Source organism: Bos mutus, chromosome 1, assembly GCF_027580195.1.
Source record: "Bos mutus isolate GX-2022 chromosome 1, NWIPB_WYAK_1.1, whole genome shotgun sequence".
NCBI classification, from domain to species: domain Eukaryota; kingdom Metazoa; phylum Chordata; class Mammalia; order Artiodactyla; family Bovidae; genus Bos; species Bos mutus.
Window position 1 is genome coordinate 51,851,493 of NC_091617.1, and position 22,164 is coordinate 51,873,656.

At 39.8% G+C, this 22,164-nt stretch overlaps 1 protein-coding gene across 2 annotated transcripts in view; it reads right to left on the reverse strand.

Annotated features, from left to right (window-relative positions):
* The window catches only part of CD47 (CD47 molecule), a 70,554-nt gene that overhangs the window by 41,449 nt on the left and 6,941 nt on the right, over window positions 1-22,164 (reverse strand). For both annotated transcript variants that reach the window (XM_070368832.1, XM_070368835.1), the window contains exons 2-3: window positions 12,449-12,796; window positions 539-628 (exon numbers count right to left, since the gene is read on the reverse strand). In XM_070368832.1, the coding sequence (XP_070224933.1) occupies window positions 539-628; window positions 12,449-12,796 (438 nt within the window). The remainder of the gene's footprint in view (window positions 1-538; window positions 629-12,448; window positions 12,797-22,164) is intronic.

Sequence of the window (22,164 nt, forward strand, 5' to 3'; positions counted from 1 at the left end):
CATCTGGTTGTGGTTTCCTCTTTACAGTTGTAGAATATGTTCTCTATCAGTCTTTGGGTCATTCTCAGAGACAGCTGCTCTGAAAACAGTTGTATTATAACTTTGATGTGCCAGGGGAGGTTGTAAGCTCAGGGTGTTCATATGCTGCCATCTTGATTCCTTCTTCTACAACATCCTATCTTATCACCAATGAAGACTGTAACCATATCTTTACCAAAGAAAATAATATTTTCATATATGTTCTGTAAACATTAAAACCAGCTGAGTCAAGGTACTGTTATTATCAGGATTCACAATGCTAATTCTTAAGAAGTTAAAAAATGAAAACCTTCTGTGGAATTAAAAGTGAACCAAAGTAAACTATGAAGGACAATATAGACTTCAAGGAGAATATTAATATTGATTGCACATTCTTACTTATCACAATATCATACTTGCTAATACAGTTCAGCTAAATTAAACATTTTGCCAACACTGCCTCCCAGAAACAACAATTTAACCAGTAAAACATAAATGAAAAATAGAAATAAATACTTACTCACAATACCAAACTGTCCCCAGAACAGAAGTATAGCCAAAACTGGGAAAATAACAATGAGGATATTTTCATTTGGAGAGAACCATGAAACTGGGAAGAAAGAAAACAAAAATCACAATTAACACTTACTATAATCACTTTATAAATCCTAACTGTGACTAGTCAACAATGTATATTATTGTGGAGATGGAAAATAAAAATAATTGAATTAAAAGTTCACCTTTAAAATAAACAAACTATACATATAATTTACTTATACAACAAATTTTACTTATGAAACAAAAAATTATTTATGTAAGTGCTTTGCACCACGTTTTCCCTAACCTATGACTTCTAGAAGGAGGTGGTACGGCACAGGAATTAAGAACAAGGTTCTACAGCCACAGTGTCTGGCTTTGAAACGCAACGCTAATTTACAATCTCTGTGACCTTGAACAAAGTCTTAACCCCTCTTGTTCTTCAGTGTCCTCATTGTTACACTGGACTATTGTGACTGCTAACAAAGTTAATACATAAAAAAACCTTGGCACTTACCAAGTGCTCAGTAAACATTAACTACAATTATAATTATGCACTGCTACAATGAATACCTGTTACATGTAAATGCCAAGAATTTATCTTAAGCTAACAGTGACGCCTTTCTGTAAAGACTGACTCAGGGTATCAAAGTGAGGAAGTTGTACTACTGGGTACCTTCACCTTACTCTGACTAAAACCGGACAGATGTGAGCCCTAGCTTTTCTCAAACTTACTCTAGATTAGAAGATGCATTTATGAATAATTAGGCCTCAAATGATTGTTTACGTGTAAAGTAACATGAGGGGCTTTAGGTATTAAGTGAAGTGAAGTGAAAGTCACTCAGTCGTGTCTGACTCTTTGCAACCCCATGGACTTTACAGTCCATGGAATTCTCCAGGCCAGAATACTGGAGTGGGTAGCCTTTACCTTCTCCAGGGGATTTTCCCAACCCACGGATCAAACCCAGGTCTCCCGCACTGCAGGCGGATTCTTTACCAGCTGAGCCACAAGGGAAGCCCAAGAATACCAGAGTGGGTTAGCTTATCCCTTCTTCAGCGGATCTTCCTGACCCAGGAATCGAACATGGGTTTCCTGCATTGTAGGCGGATTCTTTACCAACTAAGCTATTAAGGAAGCTTCTATTAATTGTGCAAAGAGCCGACTCATTAAAAAAGACCCTGATGCTGGGAAAGATTAAGACAAAAGAAGAGCACAGCAGAGGATGAGATGGTTAGACAGCATTACCGACTCAATGGACATGAACTTGAGCAAACTGTGGGAGATAGTAGAAGACAGGGAAGGCTGGCATGCTGCAGTCCATGGGATCACAAAGAGTCGGATACGACTTGGTGACTGAACAACAACAACAATTAAGTGTGTTACAAGTTACCTAGAGAATGATATTATAAAATGATACATTCTATATAAAAGAAATTGTGATGTTAAGTCTTCAAAGAAGGTTTGTTGAGAACTTAAAAAAAATTAAGTTTAGCTGCATCTTAAGACCATAATTTTACCTGTGAAATTTCTTCTCTAACAATAAAGCAAAGTAAATGCACTGAAAGCATTTCAGAGTTTGTCTGTATAGAGGGAAATGCTAATTTTATCCAAAGCAAGCACTCATGTTCTTCTAAAATTAACTCTTTCAAATCTTCCACTGTTCTGCCTCTTTATCAGCAAGTAAGGAAACTATCTGGCTTTCATACAGTAAGGCTAACTATGCATTTCCCACCTTAGCTTATAATGTTAAGCTCTGGTAGATGTTAACAATAATCCACAGAATATAATAATGTTATAAACTCTATCTCACAGATATTTGCTTTCCATAATCTAACATTTTGCCCTACACATGCAGAGACTCAATTGGTTTGTTGCTGAAGGTCCCAACAGTCAAAAAATAGTGAGTGAATGAAAGACAGCTTTTTTGGGTGAGGGGTGGATGCTCTCATGGTTGCAGGTCTCTACCAAGAGACAGATGTCTTCTGAATTAATACCTTAATTTCCAACAATTACTGAGCATCTTCCTTTACCAAGAAAAATCCATTTCAATTCAGTCTAAAATCCTACCAAGAGAAACCTTTATGAATTATCCCTAGGTTTTCACATCTAAATGCCCAAAGGATTTAGTAAAAGCTCTATGATTTAATGATTATTCTTAATTGACTTATTTTTCTCTACTTCATTATTTTGTTTTGAGTTGTGTATATCATTAACTCCCCAAATCCTCACAATTATTACAGGAGGATTAATTAAACCCTCCTTATCATATGGGAAACTAAGGCCTAGATAATTAAGCAACTGACTTCTGACATAAGTTCCCCCTACTCCTTCACCAAACCTACCCTCTCAGTTTCCCCATTTCAGTAGTGGTGACCCCATTTCTCCAGTTGCTCAAGCTAAAAGCCTTGGAATCATCCTTGACTCCATGGTTTCTCTCACACCCTACTTCTGGTCTGACAGTAAATCCTGTGGTTGCTGCTTTCAAGATACAGCCAGTATTTGATCTCATGTTCAAGATGGGCTGAGAAGGAAATGTTATTTCACAGGCCTCCCTGCCTACACAACAGAATGATATTCAACATTCTTGGCATTTATTAACAGAAATCTACCAGTGAAAATAAGAAGTATGTTTGACCTGGTCTGACCACTCATTTTTCATTTATTACACAAAATTTATTAAAAGCCCACCATGGGTAGGGTGGGTTTCCCCAGCAGCTCAGTGGTTAAACAATCTGCCTGCAATGCAGGAGATAAAGGAGATGTGGTTCAGTTCCCTTGATTGGGAAGATCTCCTGGAGAAGGGAATGGTAACTCACTCCAGTATTCTTGCCAGGAAAATCCCATGGAGGGAGGAGTCTGGCAGGCTACAGTCCATATTGTCACAAAGGGTTGGACACAACTGAGCAACTGAGAATGCATGCATGGATAGGATTTCTTCTAGGTATCTGAGATTCAGCAGTGAACAAGCTAGGTGAAGCCATAGACTTGAGGAGGGGGAGGGGCTGAGGGACAAGACTCTTGTGGGTAGTAAGGAAAGGCCTCTGGGGAGAGGAACTGGCCCCAAACCTTGGACTGGAAATAGCCTGCCATTTCCAGACAGGGGAGAAGATACACCAAAGGAACAGCAAGTTTGAGCAACTAAATGATGGCCAGTGTGACTAAAATTTAATGATACACGATGAGATGGAAAGAGTTTGCTGGGATTAACATCATGCTGGGTCTTATTAGCTTGTTTAGAAAGTTTGGATTTTATTCTACAATGAAAAGTTATTGGAAAGCGTCAAACAGAAAAATGATTTACTTAAAATCTTCCTTGGTAGCCATGAGGAGAATGGATTACAGAGAAACAGGACTTATCAGAAAGTTAATGCAGCAGTCAGGTAGTAGCACAAAGGTAGGATGTGTTTGACAAATGCAGTCCAGTCTTGTGTTCAGTTTACTCATCAAATTTAAAGTCATAATAGGGAACTGTTACAAAGGAAAGTGACTAGAATGGGGATGCTGAAACTATGAGCAATGATTGAAAGAACTGGGGATTTTTACCTTAGAGAAGAAACTTGGGTGAGAAATACCACAGCCCTCCTAGTGAGTGAGAAATTGAAGGGTTGCAAGCTTTAGTTTGATTTCAGGAAGAATTAGAACTGCCTAATAATAGACTAAAATCCTTTGGGAAGTAACAGCTTCCTCATGTCAAACATTTATGTAAAAAGTCTGAATGACCAACTACTTACGGTATGATAGAAGGAAATCATGAATTAGATGGGGAAACAGACTAGATGACTAACAGCTGACTCTATACCTCTAGGCAGAAATAACACGTATAAGAGCTATTTCAAAGATGTGGGGTAGGATTATGAATAAATAACATTATTGACTAAGTGATTCTTAACTGAAACTTATCAAAACCACCTGGGGTTTATCCAAACATCACATACTCTCCAGGGCTTCCCTCATAGCTCAGTTAGTAAAGAATCTGCCTGCAATGCAGGAGACCCCGGTTCCATTCCTGGGTTGGGAAGATCACTGGAGAAGGGATAGGCTACCCACTCCAGTATTCCTGGGCTTCCCTTGTGGCTCAGCTGGTAAAGAACCCACCTGCAATGCAGGAGACCTGGGTTTGATCCCTGGGTTGGGAAGATCCCCTGGAGAAGGAAAAGGCTACCCACTCCAGTATTCTGGCCTGGAGAATTCCATGGACTATACAGTCCATGGGGTCATAAAGAGTTGGACACGACTGAGTGACTTTTGTTTCACTTCACTTTACATACACTGCCCTCTCAGCTTTTACTCCAACAATTGTGTGTGTGTGGCTATGGGGGTGGGGGTGGGTGTCCACAACTTACTCAGTTTAAAATCACTACTGTAATTTATCTTCTCTCATTGACATAAACATGGTACCTCTAACTGGTAAGATGGGAAAAGTATGATGATCACTGAATTGGATATTCAAATATAAAATGAGATTCTAGGGTAAAACCAATGTTTTATATAAAATTATGTATATGACCTAAAAGATGATGCTGCGAAAGTGCTGCACTCAATACGCCCGCAAATTTGGAAAACTCAGCAGTGGCCACAGGACTGGAAAAGGTCAGTTTTCACTCCAATCCCAAAGAAAGGCAATGCCAAAGAATGCTCAAACTACCGCACAGTTGCACTCATCTCACATGCTAGTAAAGTAATGCTCAACATTCTCCAAGCCAGGCTTCAGCAACACGTGAACTGTGAACTTCCAGATGTTCAAGCTGGTTTTAAGAAAAGGCAGAGGAACCAGAGATCAAATTGCCAACATCTGCTGGATCATCAAAAAAGCAAGAGAGTTCCAGAAAACCATCTATTTCTGCTTTATTGACTATGCCAAAGCCTTTGACTGTGTGGATCACAATAAACTGTGGAAAATTCTGAAAGAGATGGGAATACCAGACCACCTGACCTGCCTCTTGAGAAATCTATATGCAGGTCAGGAAGCACCAGTTAGAACTGGACATGGAACAACAGACTGGTTCCAAATTGGAAAAGGAGTACATCAAGGCTGTATATTGTCACCCTGCTTACTTAACTTCTATACATAGTACATTATGCGAAATGCTGGGCTGGAAGAAGCACAAGCTGGAATCAAGATTGCTAGGAGAAATATCAATAACCTCAGATATGCAGATGACACCACTCTTATGGCAGAAAGTGAAGAGGAACTAAAGAGCCGCTTGATGAAAGTGAAAGAGGAGAAAGAAAAAGTTGGCTTAAAGCTCAACATTCAGAAAACTAAGATCATGGCATCTGGTCCTATCACTTCATGGGAAATAGATGGGGAAACAGGGGAAACAGCGTCAGACTTTATTTTTGGGGGCTCCAGAATCACTGCAGATGGTGATTGCAGCCATGAAATTAAAAGACACTTACTCCTTGGGAGGAAAGTTATGACCAATCTAGATAGCATATTAAAAAGCAGAAACATTACTTTGTTAACAAAGGTCCATCTAGTCAAGGCTATGGTTTTTCCAGCAGTCATGTATGGATGTGAGAGTTGAACTATAAGGAAAGCTGAGCACCGAAGAATTGATGCTTTTGAACTGTGGTGTTTAAGACTCTTGAGAGTCTCTTGGACTGCAAGGAGATCCAACCAGTCCATCCTAAAGGAGATCAGTCCTGGGTGTTCATTGGAAGGACTGATGTTGAAGCTGAAATTCCAATACTTTGGCCACCTCATGTGAAGAGTTGATTCATTGGAAAAGACTCTGATGCTGGGGGGGCTTGGGGGCAGGAGGAGAAGGGGATGACTGCTGGGAGCCAGCACGGGAGTCCCCACCCATGACAAGGTCATGCAGGAGAGCTCTGATGGGCAAGGCGAGTCAGAGCTCGAGGGGGTCTGCCCTCCGGACCTGCCTGAGCATCTACCCCAAAACCAAAATCTGTCTGTTTTACTATTTTACGACTTTCACCAACTCTTCTGACATTAACGGGGGGCTATCCCCGACCACCTTTCTCTGTAAGAAAATCAACTTAAAACTCTAATTAATAAGTCTCCTGGGCATAATAGGAGTGTTTCAATTCAAACCCCTCTGATGACTTTCTAGCTTGCCTGACAGGTTTGTTCAGATTCACAGCCTCCCAACCATGAAAGGCACGGGAAGCTTAAGATATTCCAACAATGCAGAGCTTCTCAGAGAGTTAAAATTGTTAAAATAGAACTAGTAGAGGATTTCTTTGTTGAGCTAATGCTTGCTGCCAAGTTTCCATATCCCTTACCTACTGTGTCCCTGGGAGTGTATTGATTAATATAGTTGGTGTATAGAAATGTAAGTAGTAGCTTTAATGTTTGTAACCTTGGACCCCTGAGTTAATTCTTTTCTTGTTATAGCCCACCACACTTTTTCCCTGTAGGAATGCAACTTTATCTAATGCTTTTGGAGGGTGGCGCCTGACTTTAGAATAATCACCTTTAGAGAAAAATAAGTTTTCTCAAGAAAAGTTAACAGGCCTCCTGGCCAGATGATGTAAATCACCTAAAACTTTTGCATATGATAAGTTTGCAGAAAGAAAGCCTGGCTTCCATAAGGATCAAGGACTGCTGACCTTGCATGACTCTACCCCTTCCCCCATTATCCTTTATGCACAACTTAAGGTATAAAAACTACTTTGGAAAATAAAGTGCGGGCCTTGCTCACCGAAGCTTGGTCTCCCCATGTCATTCTTTCTCTTTCCTTTTCCTTTTCAGGCTGATCTCCTGGAGCGGAGGGGCCCTCTGCGTTCACTTTCCTGCCTGGGCTTCTAAGACCCACTCGAGAAGGTGCCTAAGGTGGGGCACCTTCAGCTATTTGAGAGGGCGCCTGCGGCCTACGTGAACAGAGCAAGTCCTGTGCTGGGGCTTTATTGGCTTTCTGCGTAAACCAAGAAATATCAGCCTCTTTTCTCTCCTCTATTTTCTTAACTGCAAAATTCTTTCCTTATCTTTTTCTCTTTTTATCTATCCTTTCACCAACGCCATCCTCCCGAGGGAATCCCTGGATCCAGCCAGGGCTGGACCCCGGCAGACGACAGAGGATGAGATGGTTGGATGGCATCACCGACTCAATGGACATGAGTTTGGGTGAACTCTGGGAGTTGGTGATGGATAGGGAGACCTGGCATGCTGTGGTTCATGGGATCGCAAAGAGTCGGACACCTGAGCAACTGAACTGAACTGAACTCATGTATATGATCACTTTCCTGGTCGCTCAGTGGTAAAGAATCCACCTGTCAATGCAGGAGATGTGAGTTCCATCCCTGGATCTGAAGGAAATGGCAACCCACTCCAGTATTCTTACCTGGGAAATCCTATGGACAGAGGAGCCTGGAAGGCTACAGTCCATGGGGTTGCAAAAGAGTTGGACACAACTTAGTGACTAAACAACAACAACTCCTTCAAATATATACAAGGTACACCTCCATGCACAAAGAACACATTTCCATAAAAGAAGATCACAATAAATTCAAGCCACATTTTTAGTGATGCTTTAGGATTGTGAAGGGGTTTTTCTGATGCATTGACTTGGCTAAGATATAATCCCTAGTTATTTAATCAAAGCCAGAATTCTAAGGTGGTTCCCAAACCCTGTCCCCTGCAAGCCTTTTTTTTTTAAAAACTCCTTCCCCTTGAGGGATGGGGCCTGTGAACATGATGGATTTCATTCCCATGATTATGTTGTGTCACATGGCAAAGGGATTTTGCTGACTGTAAATTAAGGTCCCCAATCAGCTGACTTTGAAAAAGAGTGATTATTCTTGAGGGAGAGGAGGCAAACCTAATAAGACCTTAAAAGGATCTAGATTGTTCTAGCCAAAAAAAAAAAAAAAAAGTCAACGTGTGCAAAGGAATCAATAAGAAGAAGATTATTCTTAGCTGACTTTAAATATGGAAGAGGTTCTGGAGCAAGAATGGAGCAACCTCTAGGAACTAAGCGAAGCCCTCATCAGACATCCAGCAAAGAAACAGGGACCTCAGTTCTACAACCACAAGGAAATTAATTTTTCCACAACCATGTGTGCTTGGAACATACCCTGAGCTTCTGATGAGAACACAGCCTTCAAACATCTTGATTTTAGCCTCATAAGACTGAATGGAGAACCTAGTTATACCATGACCACAACTGTGATCTGCAAAGTGCTGAGCTAATAAATGGGTGCAGTTTAAAGCTGCTACATTTGTGGTTGTTTGCACATGCACTAGAAAACCAACACAAGGATCTCAAAATGCCTTCATGTCAACATTAGGAACATAACACATTTCATGTTGATAATAACGGAAATGGCAACTTTTCTAAACTTGAACAGACCTTTTAAAACAAAACCCTAAGAGCTTACTCAGAAAAAAGTAAAGATTTATGCTTCTAAGTTTTTGAATCACTATACTATACATACAAATAAGAGTAACACATTATATAACTATTATTATTTACATTTAGTAATTTGGTTGTTTACAAGATGTTTTCATAGCAACCATATGCAGTGGTAGTAAACATACTGGTTTTAAAGAAAGACAAAACTAGGTTAAAATCTTGGCTATGACACTGATTTTGAACAAGTACTCAAAATCTCTTACTTCATGTGTTAAATGGTAAGACTTATAACTAACTCCCAGAGTTCTTAAATTAAAGACACAATAAACATAAACTACTTGGTCTTATAAGATTATTTTACCGTGGTACTGTACTATCACTTCCCTGAAATCAGGGATCTCGCCTTAGTCATCACTGAATCCAGTGCCCAGGACACTGCCCAGCACACAGTAGGTGCTCAATAAATCTCTGGTTAGGTAAGCAAGACATTTTGAGAAAGACTTTGATGAAATGGTCTGCATTTAGCGGGTAAAAACAGAGGGCCTGACAGGTTGACTTTCTTATCCAAATTTTCTTGAACTAGAAAATAAAAATGTATATAAAAAGCTTTCTAAATTTGAGTCCTGTGCTCTGTCCATGGTACCATACTATACATAGGCACCAGAGGTATATAAAATATATATATATAAAAGATTTTCTATATATTTGACAGTAGTTCTAAAATACTTAAAAGAATGGCACAAAGAATGGCCACCTTTAATCCACATTCTACTAAGTATAATTCTCTATGACACAATTTCAGTTCCTCATCTATGCCTAAAAAATTGGTTTCTATTGCCTAAATCCCCAATGTCCATATGAGGGCAAATTCCATTATCACAATACATTTGTATTCCACTGTAACAGTCCTGCTCCAGTTAACTTTTTGTCGGAAGAAGGTTCTTTTTTTTTTTTTTCCCCAGTAAAAAATGGATGCAAAACAATGATATGACAACAGCAGATGCTAGCAAGGATGTGAAGAAATGAGATCACTCATATGCTGCTGATGGGGTGTCAAATGGACCAACCACTCTGGAAACCAGTTCGATGGTTCCCTTAAAAACTAAGCATACACATGCAAACAACCAAATAATCTGTACTTATTCAGAGAGGTGAACACTATGCCCACCTAAAAAACCTCTACATGATTGTAATAGCCAAAAACTGGAAACACTCAAGATGTCCTAAAACAGGTGAACAGTTAAACAAGCTGTGATATGCCTATACCATGGAATATTACTCAGCCAAAAACCACAGAAAGAGAACCAACTGATACGGGCAACAACTTGGTTACATCTCAAGGGCACTGTGCTGACCGAAAAAAGCCAGTCTCAAAAGATTACACACTGTATGATTCCATTTACATAACAGCACTAACGTGACAAAACTATGGACAAGGGGAACAAATCAGTCCTTGCCAGGTCAGCGTGAGGGAGAGCTTTGTGCTAAAGCAATCGTTCTACGTCCTGATTGCAGTGGTAGTTACACAAATATACATATCACAAAATGACAAAGAAATACCCACATATTGTACCACTGTCAACTTCCCAGTTTTGTTTTTTTTTAAAGTTACACAAGATTTAAGCATTAGGGGTAACTTAGAAAAGAGTACACAGCACCCAGCACTGTTCTGTTTTATTTTTGTGAATTTTTTATTTCTGTGAACTTCCTATGAGTCTATAGTTATTTCAAAAAATAAACAATGAGTGCAAAGCCAAATGTCTGAGACCTCTGGTGGAATTTCATACATTCTCACCAATGAATACTTCCTCAATGAATACTTCCTCCAATGAATACTTCTCTCCAAACAATACTTCCTCATTTGAATGGTCCCAAAGTAAACATAGTTCATATTTTTATAGGGTACTTTGAAAATAAAGAAAAATAAAACAATCACAGACACACAAAATTATAAACTTTCTCTTCATCTCCAGATGCTGGTATTCCTTTCCCATTCATTTCATTCCATCTCCTGGCCTTTCGAGTCTCATATCTTGAGATTACCTCTCGGTGACCTACACAACTACCAAATGATTGATCCCTATGTCTTGTTTTTTCATTCCAATAAAACTGTACATTCCTTCAGAAAAAATTTCAACTACATATTAGATTATGCAATTCCAGATTCGACCCCCTGTTGAAAGGTATAAATAAAACAAAAAAAGCTCTTCAGCCTAAATTAGTACAACTTAATACAAGTTACAATGTAAGAGAGATTTCTGAGCAGAAAAGCCTTCCAGATTCTGCTAGCCTACTCTAAGCCATCTCTCAGCCTCTCCTCATGGTGCAAGAATCCCTCTTACAACCGCAGGCCAGCTTCACAGCTTGACACCATCCTTTATAAAACAAACATCCCAAGAACACAATTCACACCTGTAAAGCACTTCAGTTCACATAGTGCTTGTACACAAGGGACCTCATTTGGTCCTCATCAGACTGTTAGGATAAGACATAAAGGCAGGAATCTATCTTCATCCCCATGTTAGAGATGAGGTAACTTGACTTGGCAAAGTAACTTCTCAACAGCATAAAGGTGAACAGTTAAGTTGCAGAATAGGGGATATAACCCGGATCTGCTGATTTCATAATACCAAGCAATGTTAAAGGATTCTATCAACCCGAGCACCTCATTCCCAGTGTGGTAACAGACATTTATTAATGGTAAATGCAAGAAGAACAGAGGCAAATAGTGGATCCAATGGAACCGATCTGAGTCCACGAAAAGAGCGGGTTCTCAAAATATGGTCTAATCCTGAGATCAGTAATATAGCTAGCAATTCTAAATAGAGATTTCAAAACAGAAAGCCGAAATGTACCTCTGTGTGGCTGAAGAACTTAGCTGGCACTGCAAGGAATAGGAAAGAAATGAAAACTTTTTACTCAGCTAACTTTACTGCTTTATGCAACTCACCAACTCAGAAAGGGCAGGATCGTGCTACTATAATCAACGCTGAATTTAAATATATTAAATTGAATCCCTAGCTCTCCCACATCTTAGCCAAGGTGAGGAGGGGGGAACAACACCAAAGCAAGGCTAAGCACAGGAAATCTCAAGGAATCAGCTATGATAACATGATTTTTAATATTCTTATTCTCCTCCTAATCTGTTCTTTCCAGAGGAAGCATGTTTGGGACTTGGCAACCCTTGATCAAAGTGTAAGGTTAAAAAAAAAAAGGTGAAATAATTGGGAAAAAGGCTTGAAAATAAATCACATGAAAGAAAATACTTCTGATGGCAGCAAACAAAACCTCAGAGGAGATGACCCCTGGACTGCTCCCTGCAAATGTCACAGTCTTCAGACCTAAAGTCTGAGGACCATACAATGCACAAATTATCAACCAACAAAGGAGATTTATTGAGAAAAGGAGAAGAGCAAATAAGATAAAACTCATGATCTTAATGCTGCTAAACACTCCAACATTAAGTATTAATAGTATGCTTTTTGATTCAAAGAAGTTCCTAGCCCCATTTTACCCTCCTTTAACAGGATCATGTTGCTGCAGAAGAAATAACAGGGAAACTTTATAGAAGTCTTACCAACACGATATTTTAGTTCTATTATGGTTTCCCCTTCTCTGCTCAACTCCGTTACTTCGCAAGTGTAGTTTCCTAAGACGGCATCACTTTTAGCCATCTTCAAAGAGGCAATGCCACGCAGTAATTCTGATGGTGTGATTTCTGCACTAGAAAAGTTACTGCTGGGCTTGGACATCCGCTGACTTCCATCAAAGATGAAAATGTTTTCTCCTTTAAATTTCCATCTGACATACAATTCAGTAATGTTCTTCGTCTCCACATTATTAACAAAACATGGGATGACAACGGTTTGATTGCAAAGGGTATATTCTACCGATTTGATTGCATTAAATATTAGTTGAGCTGAACCTGGAAAAGAGAAATAAAATTGTTTCATTTCATACAGAATACTATGAGATCTTAGGTATGTTACAAATTCTTAAGATAAAGACAAGTGCTTCTATTGTTCACTTAAGCAAGTAAGCAACTATAGGGAAGATGGGTGAAGTGAAAAGAACAAATTATTTTAATATTAATGTGCTCAGCTGATAGACAACACTGTACCTCTTCTTTATTCATTCCCACTAACACAAAATATACATTCTCATGTATCCTGGGAATAAACTCAGCAACTGTGTTAGAACATGCAGATGTAGTATCTGGCTTTGGAAACTCTGAAGCTTGTGTATTCTGATATTTAAAGAAAAATACTGACTTTACTATGAGAAAATTTTTAAATTGAAAGTAAAACCAAATAATATATTCAGTCTCAACTTCTATACATTTTCTCCAAATAGAACTTGCTAAACTGATAGGAAGTTTATTTCTATCCCTAGGTTGCATTTCCAAAAAAGGTAGCAGGCTCCACTGTACTTAAATATAAAAAGTAAATCACATGAATCACATCACATCTTTCTACTAGGATGGTAAGCCTTAGAATGCTAAGGATTAAGAAAAAAAAATATTCTCTACAGCTATTTTTCCATTGCAAAATACAGACAGCCACAGACATTCAGTATGCACGTATCATAAAGGATTATACACAATTGAATGGCATTTTCCCACTCCCACATTTCACTGAAACTAAGGAACAACTTCCAAATATATATTACAGGTGTCCCTTTCTTCTAGAAACCACAAACCACCCAAAACAAAGACAAGATGCAAGCTGAAACCAAGAGCGGATACTACTAATAAGTAGCATGTATCAGATCAACTCTTTTCAATAATATAAACTACTGATTGTTGCCTTATAAAAGAGAGGTTGAGAAATGGGTCCCCGTTCATGTGGAATGTGCAAAAATGTGGACAAACTGTACTTGTTCTACATATTCTTCAGCCACTTATGACTTCCTTCATGTAAGCAGTGAGTTGGTGTTTCCTTTCAAAAAAGGATTGACAGATATAAATAAAACCTTAGTTTTAATTGTTCATCTTTAAGAATTTTCCTTTATCAGGGGCACAGGATATTATTACTCTAGGAACATAATTACTCTTCAATAAATGCCCACTGAATTGAATGCTGGGCTGCAGCATGGAATATGAACTGAACAATGCTCAGAAGCCTGAGAACAAATCCCATCTCTGTCTGTTACTTTTCAGGGTGAAACCTTAAGCAATTTGCTTAACTTTCTATGCCTTGGTTTACTCTCTATAAGTAAGAGGATCAAAAAATGAACACTGGGCTGCTTCACAGAATTGTGCATGCTAAGTCGCTTCAGTCATGTCCGACTCTCTGTGACCCTATGGACTGCAGCTTGCAAGGCTCCTATGTCCACAGGATTCTCCAGGCAAGAATCCTGGAGTGGGATGCCACGCCCTTCTCCAGGGAATCTTCCTGACTCAGGGATCGAGCCTGCATGTCATGCATCTCCTGCAATGGCATGCAGGTTCTTTACTACTAGCGCCACCTGGGGAGCCCCTCACAGAATTGTGGTCAGCATCAATGGAGAAAACATTGGTCAGTGCTCTGTACTGTGCTATAAATATGTAAGGTCATACTATAAAAACTAGGCACTCCAGCATCTTAATGTAATGCTCTGGACCTTCTCTGACTGGCAGGTCTAAACTGTTACATTTCTGGGAACTGCAGTCTAAATCAACCCTGTGGTCATCCACAGTTCACCTTCCCCCAGTTCTCTCCGTTTCTAGCCACCTAAATATCAGGAAGCTCTAGACAAAACCTGGACTTCCAACTGCATTCTTCAAAACACTGGAGTTATGAATTACTTCCCCTGAGAAATAAGCACTGGGTGGAGACTATAGAGTGTACAAGGACAGAAGAAAGTGGTTATGATGCTGGAATTAGAAAGGAAGGAAAGGGAAGGCGCCAAGATGGCGGAGGAGTAGGACGGGGAAAACACTTTCTCCCCCACAAATTCATCAAAAGAGCATTTAAACGTCGAGTAAATTCCACAAAACAACTTCTGAATGCCGGCAGAGGACATCAGGCACCCAGAAAAGCAACCCAACTCCTCGAAACGAGGTAGGAAAAAATATTAAAGACAATAAAAGAGACAAAAGAGGGAGGGACGGAGTTCCGTCCCGGGAAGGGAGTCTTAAAAAGAGAGACGTTTCCAAACACCAGGAAACCTTCTCACTGCGAATCCGTGCCGAGCTTTGGAAGCACAGAGGACAACATAACAGGGAGAAAAAATAAATAAACAATTAAAACTGCAGATTGCGAGCCCTACGGTAACTCCTCCAGCGGAGAAGCAGCGCAGACGCCTGCATCCGCCATTAGCAAGCGGGGCTGGGCAGGGAGGCGCGGGCGCCGGGCTGCATCGCTGAGAGTAAGAATCTGGCCTGAATACCCTGAGCGCTATCTGAGCGAAAATAATTTGGGCTAGCAAACCAGACTGTGGGATATCTACCATGCGAAAAGCCAGCCCTAACCTAAGACACCGCCAGCCAGCGCAAGACGGAACAAAGGACTAAACAGAGGTAGCGGCTGCAAACCTTCCCCCGGGTGACAGGCAGCCAGAGCCGGAAGGGGGCAATCGCAGCCCCAGAGAGACATTATCTATAAAACTGGCTTCTTTGCTAACTAAAACTTATTGGGGGTCTGGACGGTCAACATCTGCCTGAGAAGGTGCGCCGGTTTTACACCCAGATAACCAAGTGGCAGGGAGGCGATAAGTCGCAGCATTGGCGCTCGCCAAACACCTCATCACCTGAGCTGCTCGGACCTGGGAAGAGCACAAAACGCAGCCCCAACTGAGTCTGCACCTCTGAGGACTACCCGAGTGCCTGAACCTGAGCGGCTTGGACCTGGGAGGTGCATGCAACCCAGGGCCAGCCTCGGATTGTTCCCGGCGGAACAACCTAGAGCCTGAGCAGTGTGGGCAGGGAGGCTACACGCGCTGTGAGCGGGGGCAGACCCAGTGTGGCTGAGGCACTGCGAGCGCACGCCAGTGTCATTTGTTTGCAGCATCCGTCCCTCCCTCCCCATAGCGCGACTGAACAAAGAGAAGAAATACAGCTCCACCCACCAGAACACCGACACAAGCTTCCCTAACCAGGAAACCTTGACAAGCCACCTCTACATACCCACACAGAGCGAGGAAACGCCACAATAAAGAGAACTCCACAAACTGCCAGAATACAGAAAGGACTCCCAAACTCAGCAATTTAAACAAGATGAAGAGACAGAGGAATACCCAGCAGATAAAGGAACAGGATAAATGCCCACCAAACCAAACAAAAGAGGAAGAGATAGGGAATCTACCTGATAAAGAATTCCAAATAATGATAGTGAAATTGATCCAAAATCTTGAAATTAAAATGGAATCACAGATAAATAGCCTGGAGACAAGGATTGAGAAGATGCAAGAAAGGTTTAACAAGGACCTAGAAGAAATAAAAAAGAGTCAATATACAATGAATAATGCAATAAATGAAATTAAAAACACTCTGGAGGCAACAAATAGTAGAATAACAGAGGCAGAAGATAGGATTAGTGAATTAGAAGATAGAATGGTAGAAATAAATGAATCAGAGAGGATAAAAGAAAAACGAATTAAAAGAAATGAGGACAATCTCAGAGACCTCCAGGACAATATTAAACGCTACAACATTCAATCATAGGGTTCCAGAAGAAGAAGACAAAAAGAAAGACCATGAGAAAATACTTGAGGAGATAATAGTTGAAAACTTCCTAAAATGGGGAAGGAAATAATCACCCAAGTCCAAGAAACCCAGAGAGTCCCAAACAGGATAAACCCAAGGAGAAACACCCAAGACACATATTAATCAAATTAACAAAGATCAAACACAAAGAACAAATATTAAAAGCAGCAAGGAAAAAACAACAAATAACACACAAGGAATTCCCATAAGGATAACAGCTGATCTTTCAATAGAAACTCTTCAAGCCAGGAGGGAATGGCAAGACATACTTAAAATGATGAAAGAAAATAACCTACAGCCCAGATTATTGTACCCAGCAAGGATCTCATTCAAGTATGAAGGAGAAATCAAAAGCTTTTCAGACAAGCAAAAGCTGAGAGAATTCTGCACCACCAAACCAGCTCTCAACAAATACTAAAGGATATTCTCTAGACAGGAAACACAAAAATGGTGTATAAACTCAACCCAAAACAATAAAGTAAATGGCAACGGGATCATACTTATTAGTAATTACCTTAAACGTAAATGGGTTGAATGCCCCAACCAAAAGACAAAGACTGGCTGAATGGATACAAAAACAAGACCCTACATATGTTGTCTACAAGAGACCCACCTCAAAACAGGGGACACATACAGACTGAAAGTGAAGGGCTGGAAAAAGATTTTCCATGCAAATTGGGACCAAAAGAAAGCAGGAGTCACAATACTCGTATCAGATAAATTAGACTTTAAAACAAAGGCTGTGAAAAGAGACAAAGAAGGTCACTACATAATGATCAAAGGATCAATCCAAGAAGAAGATATAACAATTATAAATATATATCCACCCAACATGGGAGCACTGCAGTATGTTAAGACAAATCCTAACAAGTATGAAAGGAGAAATTAACAATAACACAATAATAGTGGGAGACTTTAATACCCCACTCACACTTATGGATAGATCAACTAAACAGAAAATTAACAAGGAAAAAAAAAACAAAACATGTATCTATAAAGTTCACTAAAGCAAAGCACAGTAAAATGAGGTATGGCAATAAAAGGCGTTAAATTTATCAAATAAAAAAAAAAATAAAGTGCTGAAAAATTAAAAAAAAAAAAAGAAATTGAATACATTGTTTTGTCAACAGAAGGCAAATTACTTACTAATGTTAGGTTAACAAAAAAAAAAAAGATACGGAAAAAAATCTTCTATTAATTATGTGTGAAGTAATATTTACTAATTTAATCTGGCTTTGTAAGATATAATTCACTGTCAGTGAACAAGTCATAGACTTAAGTAATACTCAGTGGAGATTTTGGAAAATGGCAAATCACATAGAGAAGAATTTCAGGGATAAAAGAAATTAAATTTGGCCACTGGGTGTCCATCTTGATCCATATTCACTAGTAGTTAGGGCAAGAGAAATAAATCTTTTAAGTGACTTCAGCTTTTCTTTGTAGTTCTCTTTCCAGAGAGTTAAGGGAATGCTTTTATTTAATAACTAACACAGTAACACATTTTCTCTTTCAAAGTCTTTGTGATTTCTTTCACCACCATGAAGAATCTCCAGAAAATCTGAAGAGAAAAAAAAAGACTTAAAAAAAGCAGCAAAAGAAAAAAAAAAAAAAGAAAGGAAGGAAAGTGTCAGAAACTATGGTCAATGATTTTGAAACGGACTAAAAGATTACCGGGAGTCCTTTCAACGGGGTGCTGGGCCTTATCGGACAGATCCGTTTGGAATAACTCTATAGCAGCCTGGGCCTCTTGCCAAGACTAGGCTGTTTTTACAGTTTTGTAAGATGTAGAAAACTGATGGTAATGCAAACGATTCATAACCATAGAGATACAAACAAACTTTGTTCTGCAGTTGATTTGGACCTGTTGGAAGAGAGGAATTTTTTTAAAAATTACATTTTAGGGACTTCCCTGGCAGTCCAGTGGTTAAGACAGTGCTTCCACTGCACGGGGCACGGGTTTGATCCCTGGTTGGAAACTAAGATCCCACATGCCACACAGCATGGGAAAAAAAAAAGATTTTATTGCCCTGAGGACACTGACCAACTTTGCATCTATCCACAGATTCATTTCACCATTCCTGACTGCCTATATGTACATGTGTCTATTCTTTCAATTCTTTTTTCAAATTAATATTTATTTGACTGCATTGGGTCCTTAGCCACAGCATGCAGGATCTTTAATTGTCGTGTGCAAATTCTCAGTTGTGGTATATGGGATCTAGTTCCCTGACCAGAGATCAAACCTGGGCCCCCTGCACTGGGAGTGCAGAGTCTTAGCCACTGGCCTGCCAGGGAAGTCCCTTCCAATTCTCTTTTAAAACCAAGATGGTTGTACCATCTTGTTGGTTTGCTTGTTAATTAATGTGTGAAATAAAAACTTAGACACATGAGCATTTCATATTTGTTTGAGTCAAACTATACCTCCTAAAAATTATCCTTTAATTAAAGAGATACAAGTGAAGAGCTAAGTTACCTCAGCAAAGTTTTTTAGAAGCGACGGGGAAGCCTGGTGGGCTGCCTTCTATGGGGTTGCACAGAGTCGGACACGACTGAAGCGACTTAGCAGCAGCAGCAGCAGCAGCAAGTGAGTACAAAGTGGTCAGCAAGCACTCAGTGACTTTATAACTTGTGTTTAGAAAATGAATTTTCTAAAGCATACAGAAAGCACTGATTCCACTGCAGTATTTGTTGTAATATCAACACAGCCATTTTTATAGCTGAAGCAATTTAAGTTTAATAAATGCTGTCAATAAAATTCAAAGTGAAATTGACCTGGATCAACTATAATTTGAATAATCCTTGCACTAACAATTAATAAATACAGTCCAAAAATGTTGCTTCATCAGCTGTTAACTACAACTTCATCCTGTACAAACATTTGTTAAACAGCTATTAAGCAGTGGAATTATTTGATTTGGTTTTTCTCTATTTTGCCTACTGCCTTCTGATGAAACAGCACAGTGAAGAAAGGATCTAAAATATACAGAGCAAATAAAGGATCATATAGATAATTATCATGAATAAGTAAACTCTGAATAATCAAGAAATGCCTACAGCAGTCTAATCAGATAGAAATTGATAAGTATAACCATCCATGATGCTGGAGTTACAGATAAATTAACAAATGAAATGGGAAAATTAACTTATATCAAATGCCAAAAATATTGGACCTTACAACTTCTATGAATACAAACTGCTAGGTCAAACCATCTCATCTGATCTGAAACACTTAACAGGAGGTGCGAATACAATAATGAAAAAAATGTAGGAATCATCTTTAAAAAACAGAATTCTCACCTGGGGGACTGATGAAAGTGAAAGTAAAAGTCTCTCAGTCGTGTCCCACTCTTTGTGATCCCAATACAGACCATGGAATTCTCTAGGCCAGAATACTGGACTGGGTAGCCGTTTCCTTTTCCAGGGGATCTTCCCAACCCAAGAATCAAACCTAGGTCTCCCACATTGCAGGCGTATTCTTTACCAGCTGAGCCACAAGGGAAGCCCTGGGGGACTGATATATACTTTTTATAACCCAAGGTCGTTAAGTGCTTTCTTTCCTATATGAACAAAGTGCTATGGATGGGCAAGAGAGTAATTAGTCTTTAGACTTCTAGGAAAATGTTTGTTGCTACTACAGGAAAAACAGAAGACTATCATAGACTCTGTCCATTTATTTAATCCTTCATTCTTTTACCTTTTCACATGTTCCACGGAAAATTTCTCTCCTTTAGAACAACTCTGAAAATACTCTCCTTTTGTAAGAGCTTATCCAATACTCTTCAAAGGAGCCCTCCCTTCCTGATTACTTCAAATTGAGTCCTCCAGATAAGAAACCAGAAGCTTCCAATACTTCCCCCTGGACATTCTCCTGCTGCCCTACCTATCCACACCTCGCTTCCCCTCACTTCTTCCACTTCAGAAATGAACTCCTTCACTTGAGAGCTAGTTTCCATTTCTGTCTCCACACTCATCAATATCAAGGACTTCCCCTAGTTGTTTACCATCCTGTGACATCCCCCAAGTTCATTTACAATAGGTTTTTAAAATTTTTTAAATACTTGAATATCAGCCAACTGGAAAAAAAAATCCCTTGTACTTGTCTTTCTCTTTCCTAGCATCTAGAAAGATAATCTAAATGCATTTCTTCATCTCTTACTTCCTACATCCCTGCTACCTGGCCTCCACCTTGCCTTCTTCACTACAACGGCTCTTGCCAACGTCGCCAATCATCCCGTGAAAACGGAATGCACATGGTTCGCTCTCCATCTTGACTTCTCTACAGTTCTTGAGCCTGTGGGGAGCCCCTTTCTTGTCTCTTGGCTTCTGTATCTCTGAATTTCCTCCTAGTGCTTTCTCCACCTCATCGCAGCTTGCTTGCTTTACTGAAATCTATTCCTTGACTCACAATACATATTAGGTTGCTAAGGACTTCCTACCAAGCCCTGACCCCCATCCCTCCCCACTCCAGCATTCTCCCTTACTCCAGGTTTTAACTACCCACACATTTTATTAACTGGGTTCCACCTTTCTCCTTAGCTGCAGAGCTTGAGAAGACAACCATGTGCTATGCGTTTCCACTTGGATATACTACAGTTACTTCAGAGTCAACATGAACAAAAATCTATCTACTTTCAACATGAACAAAAATCTATCTACTTTCTGCCTACATTCATCCCAAATCCTCACCTCCCTAAAGTACTTTTTATTATCTAGCAGTCAAGCAGACCTAGATAAGAATCATGCTAGATTCTGCCCTCTCCTCAGCCAGGCGAGTTCTGGGTAGGCTCAATCTATGTAATTGTTCCTAAATCCAATGTCTGCTATATGAATTAACTAGACATTCATCATTTCTGCCTTGAACTATTGCTGCAACCCCTAACTAGCTCCCTGCCTTCAGCCTCAAAGTTTCCCCATCCCAGTCATACATTTTGCACAGTTCCCAAAATAACTGTTCCAAACACAAATGTGCACTCCTTTGCCTAATATACTTTAACAGCACCCCTTCCCCCACTTTCAGGCTAAATTCAAGTACATTATCATGGAATACAAACCAGGTCCTTCAGGATCCTGTCCATCCTCACCTCTTACACTCTCTTATTTCCCAAGTAAGCTTCAATCATAATGACCTAGCAATTCCCGGATATGCAAATGTACTCTCATCTCCAGGCCTTTCCAGGTAACTCACACAAGCTGTTACCCAGCCTAAGGAGGCCCATACCTTTCACTGGAGGTACAAGTAAGAGCACACACTTGGCTCAAGACTTAGCACTTCCTAGGTGTATAACCTTAGGCAAGTTACTTAATTTCTGTATCTCAGTTTCCTCACCTATAAAATGTGACCAGTGATCATGTACACCTCATAGAGATTTTGTGAGATTTAATGAGATAATGAACATGGAGTTCCTACTGCAATGCCTTTCACTTACACAGCAAATGTTCAATAAATGGCAGCTACAATTCACTAACTTTGGCTCTTCCTGAAGGCACAGCTGAGATGTTCAATACTGTCCCTGTCGTTGCTACTACTCAACTCTATTCTTCCCTCCTTACTGCTCCTATTCCCCCCATTCAAGTGCTGTCGCTCAGTTCCAAATTTTTTAACTACTCTA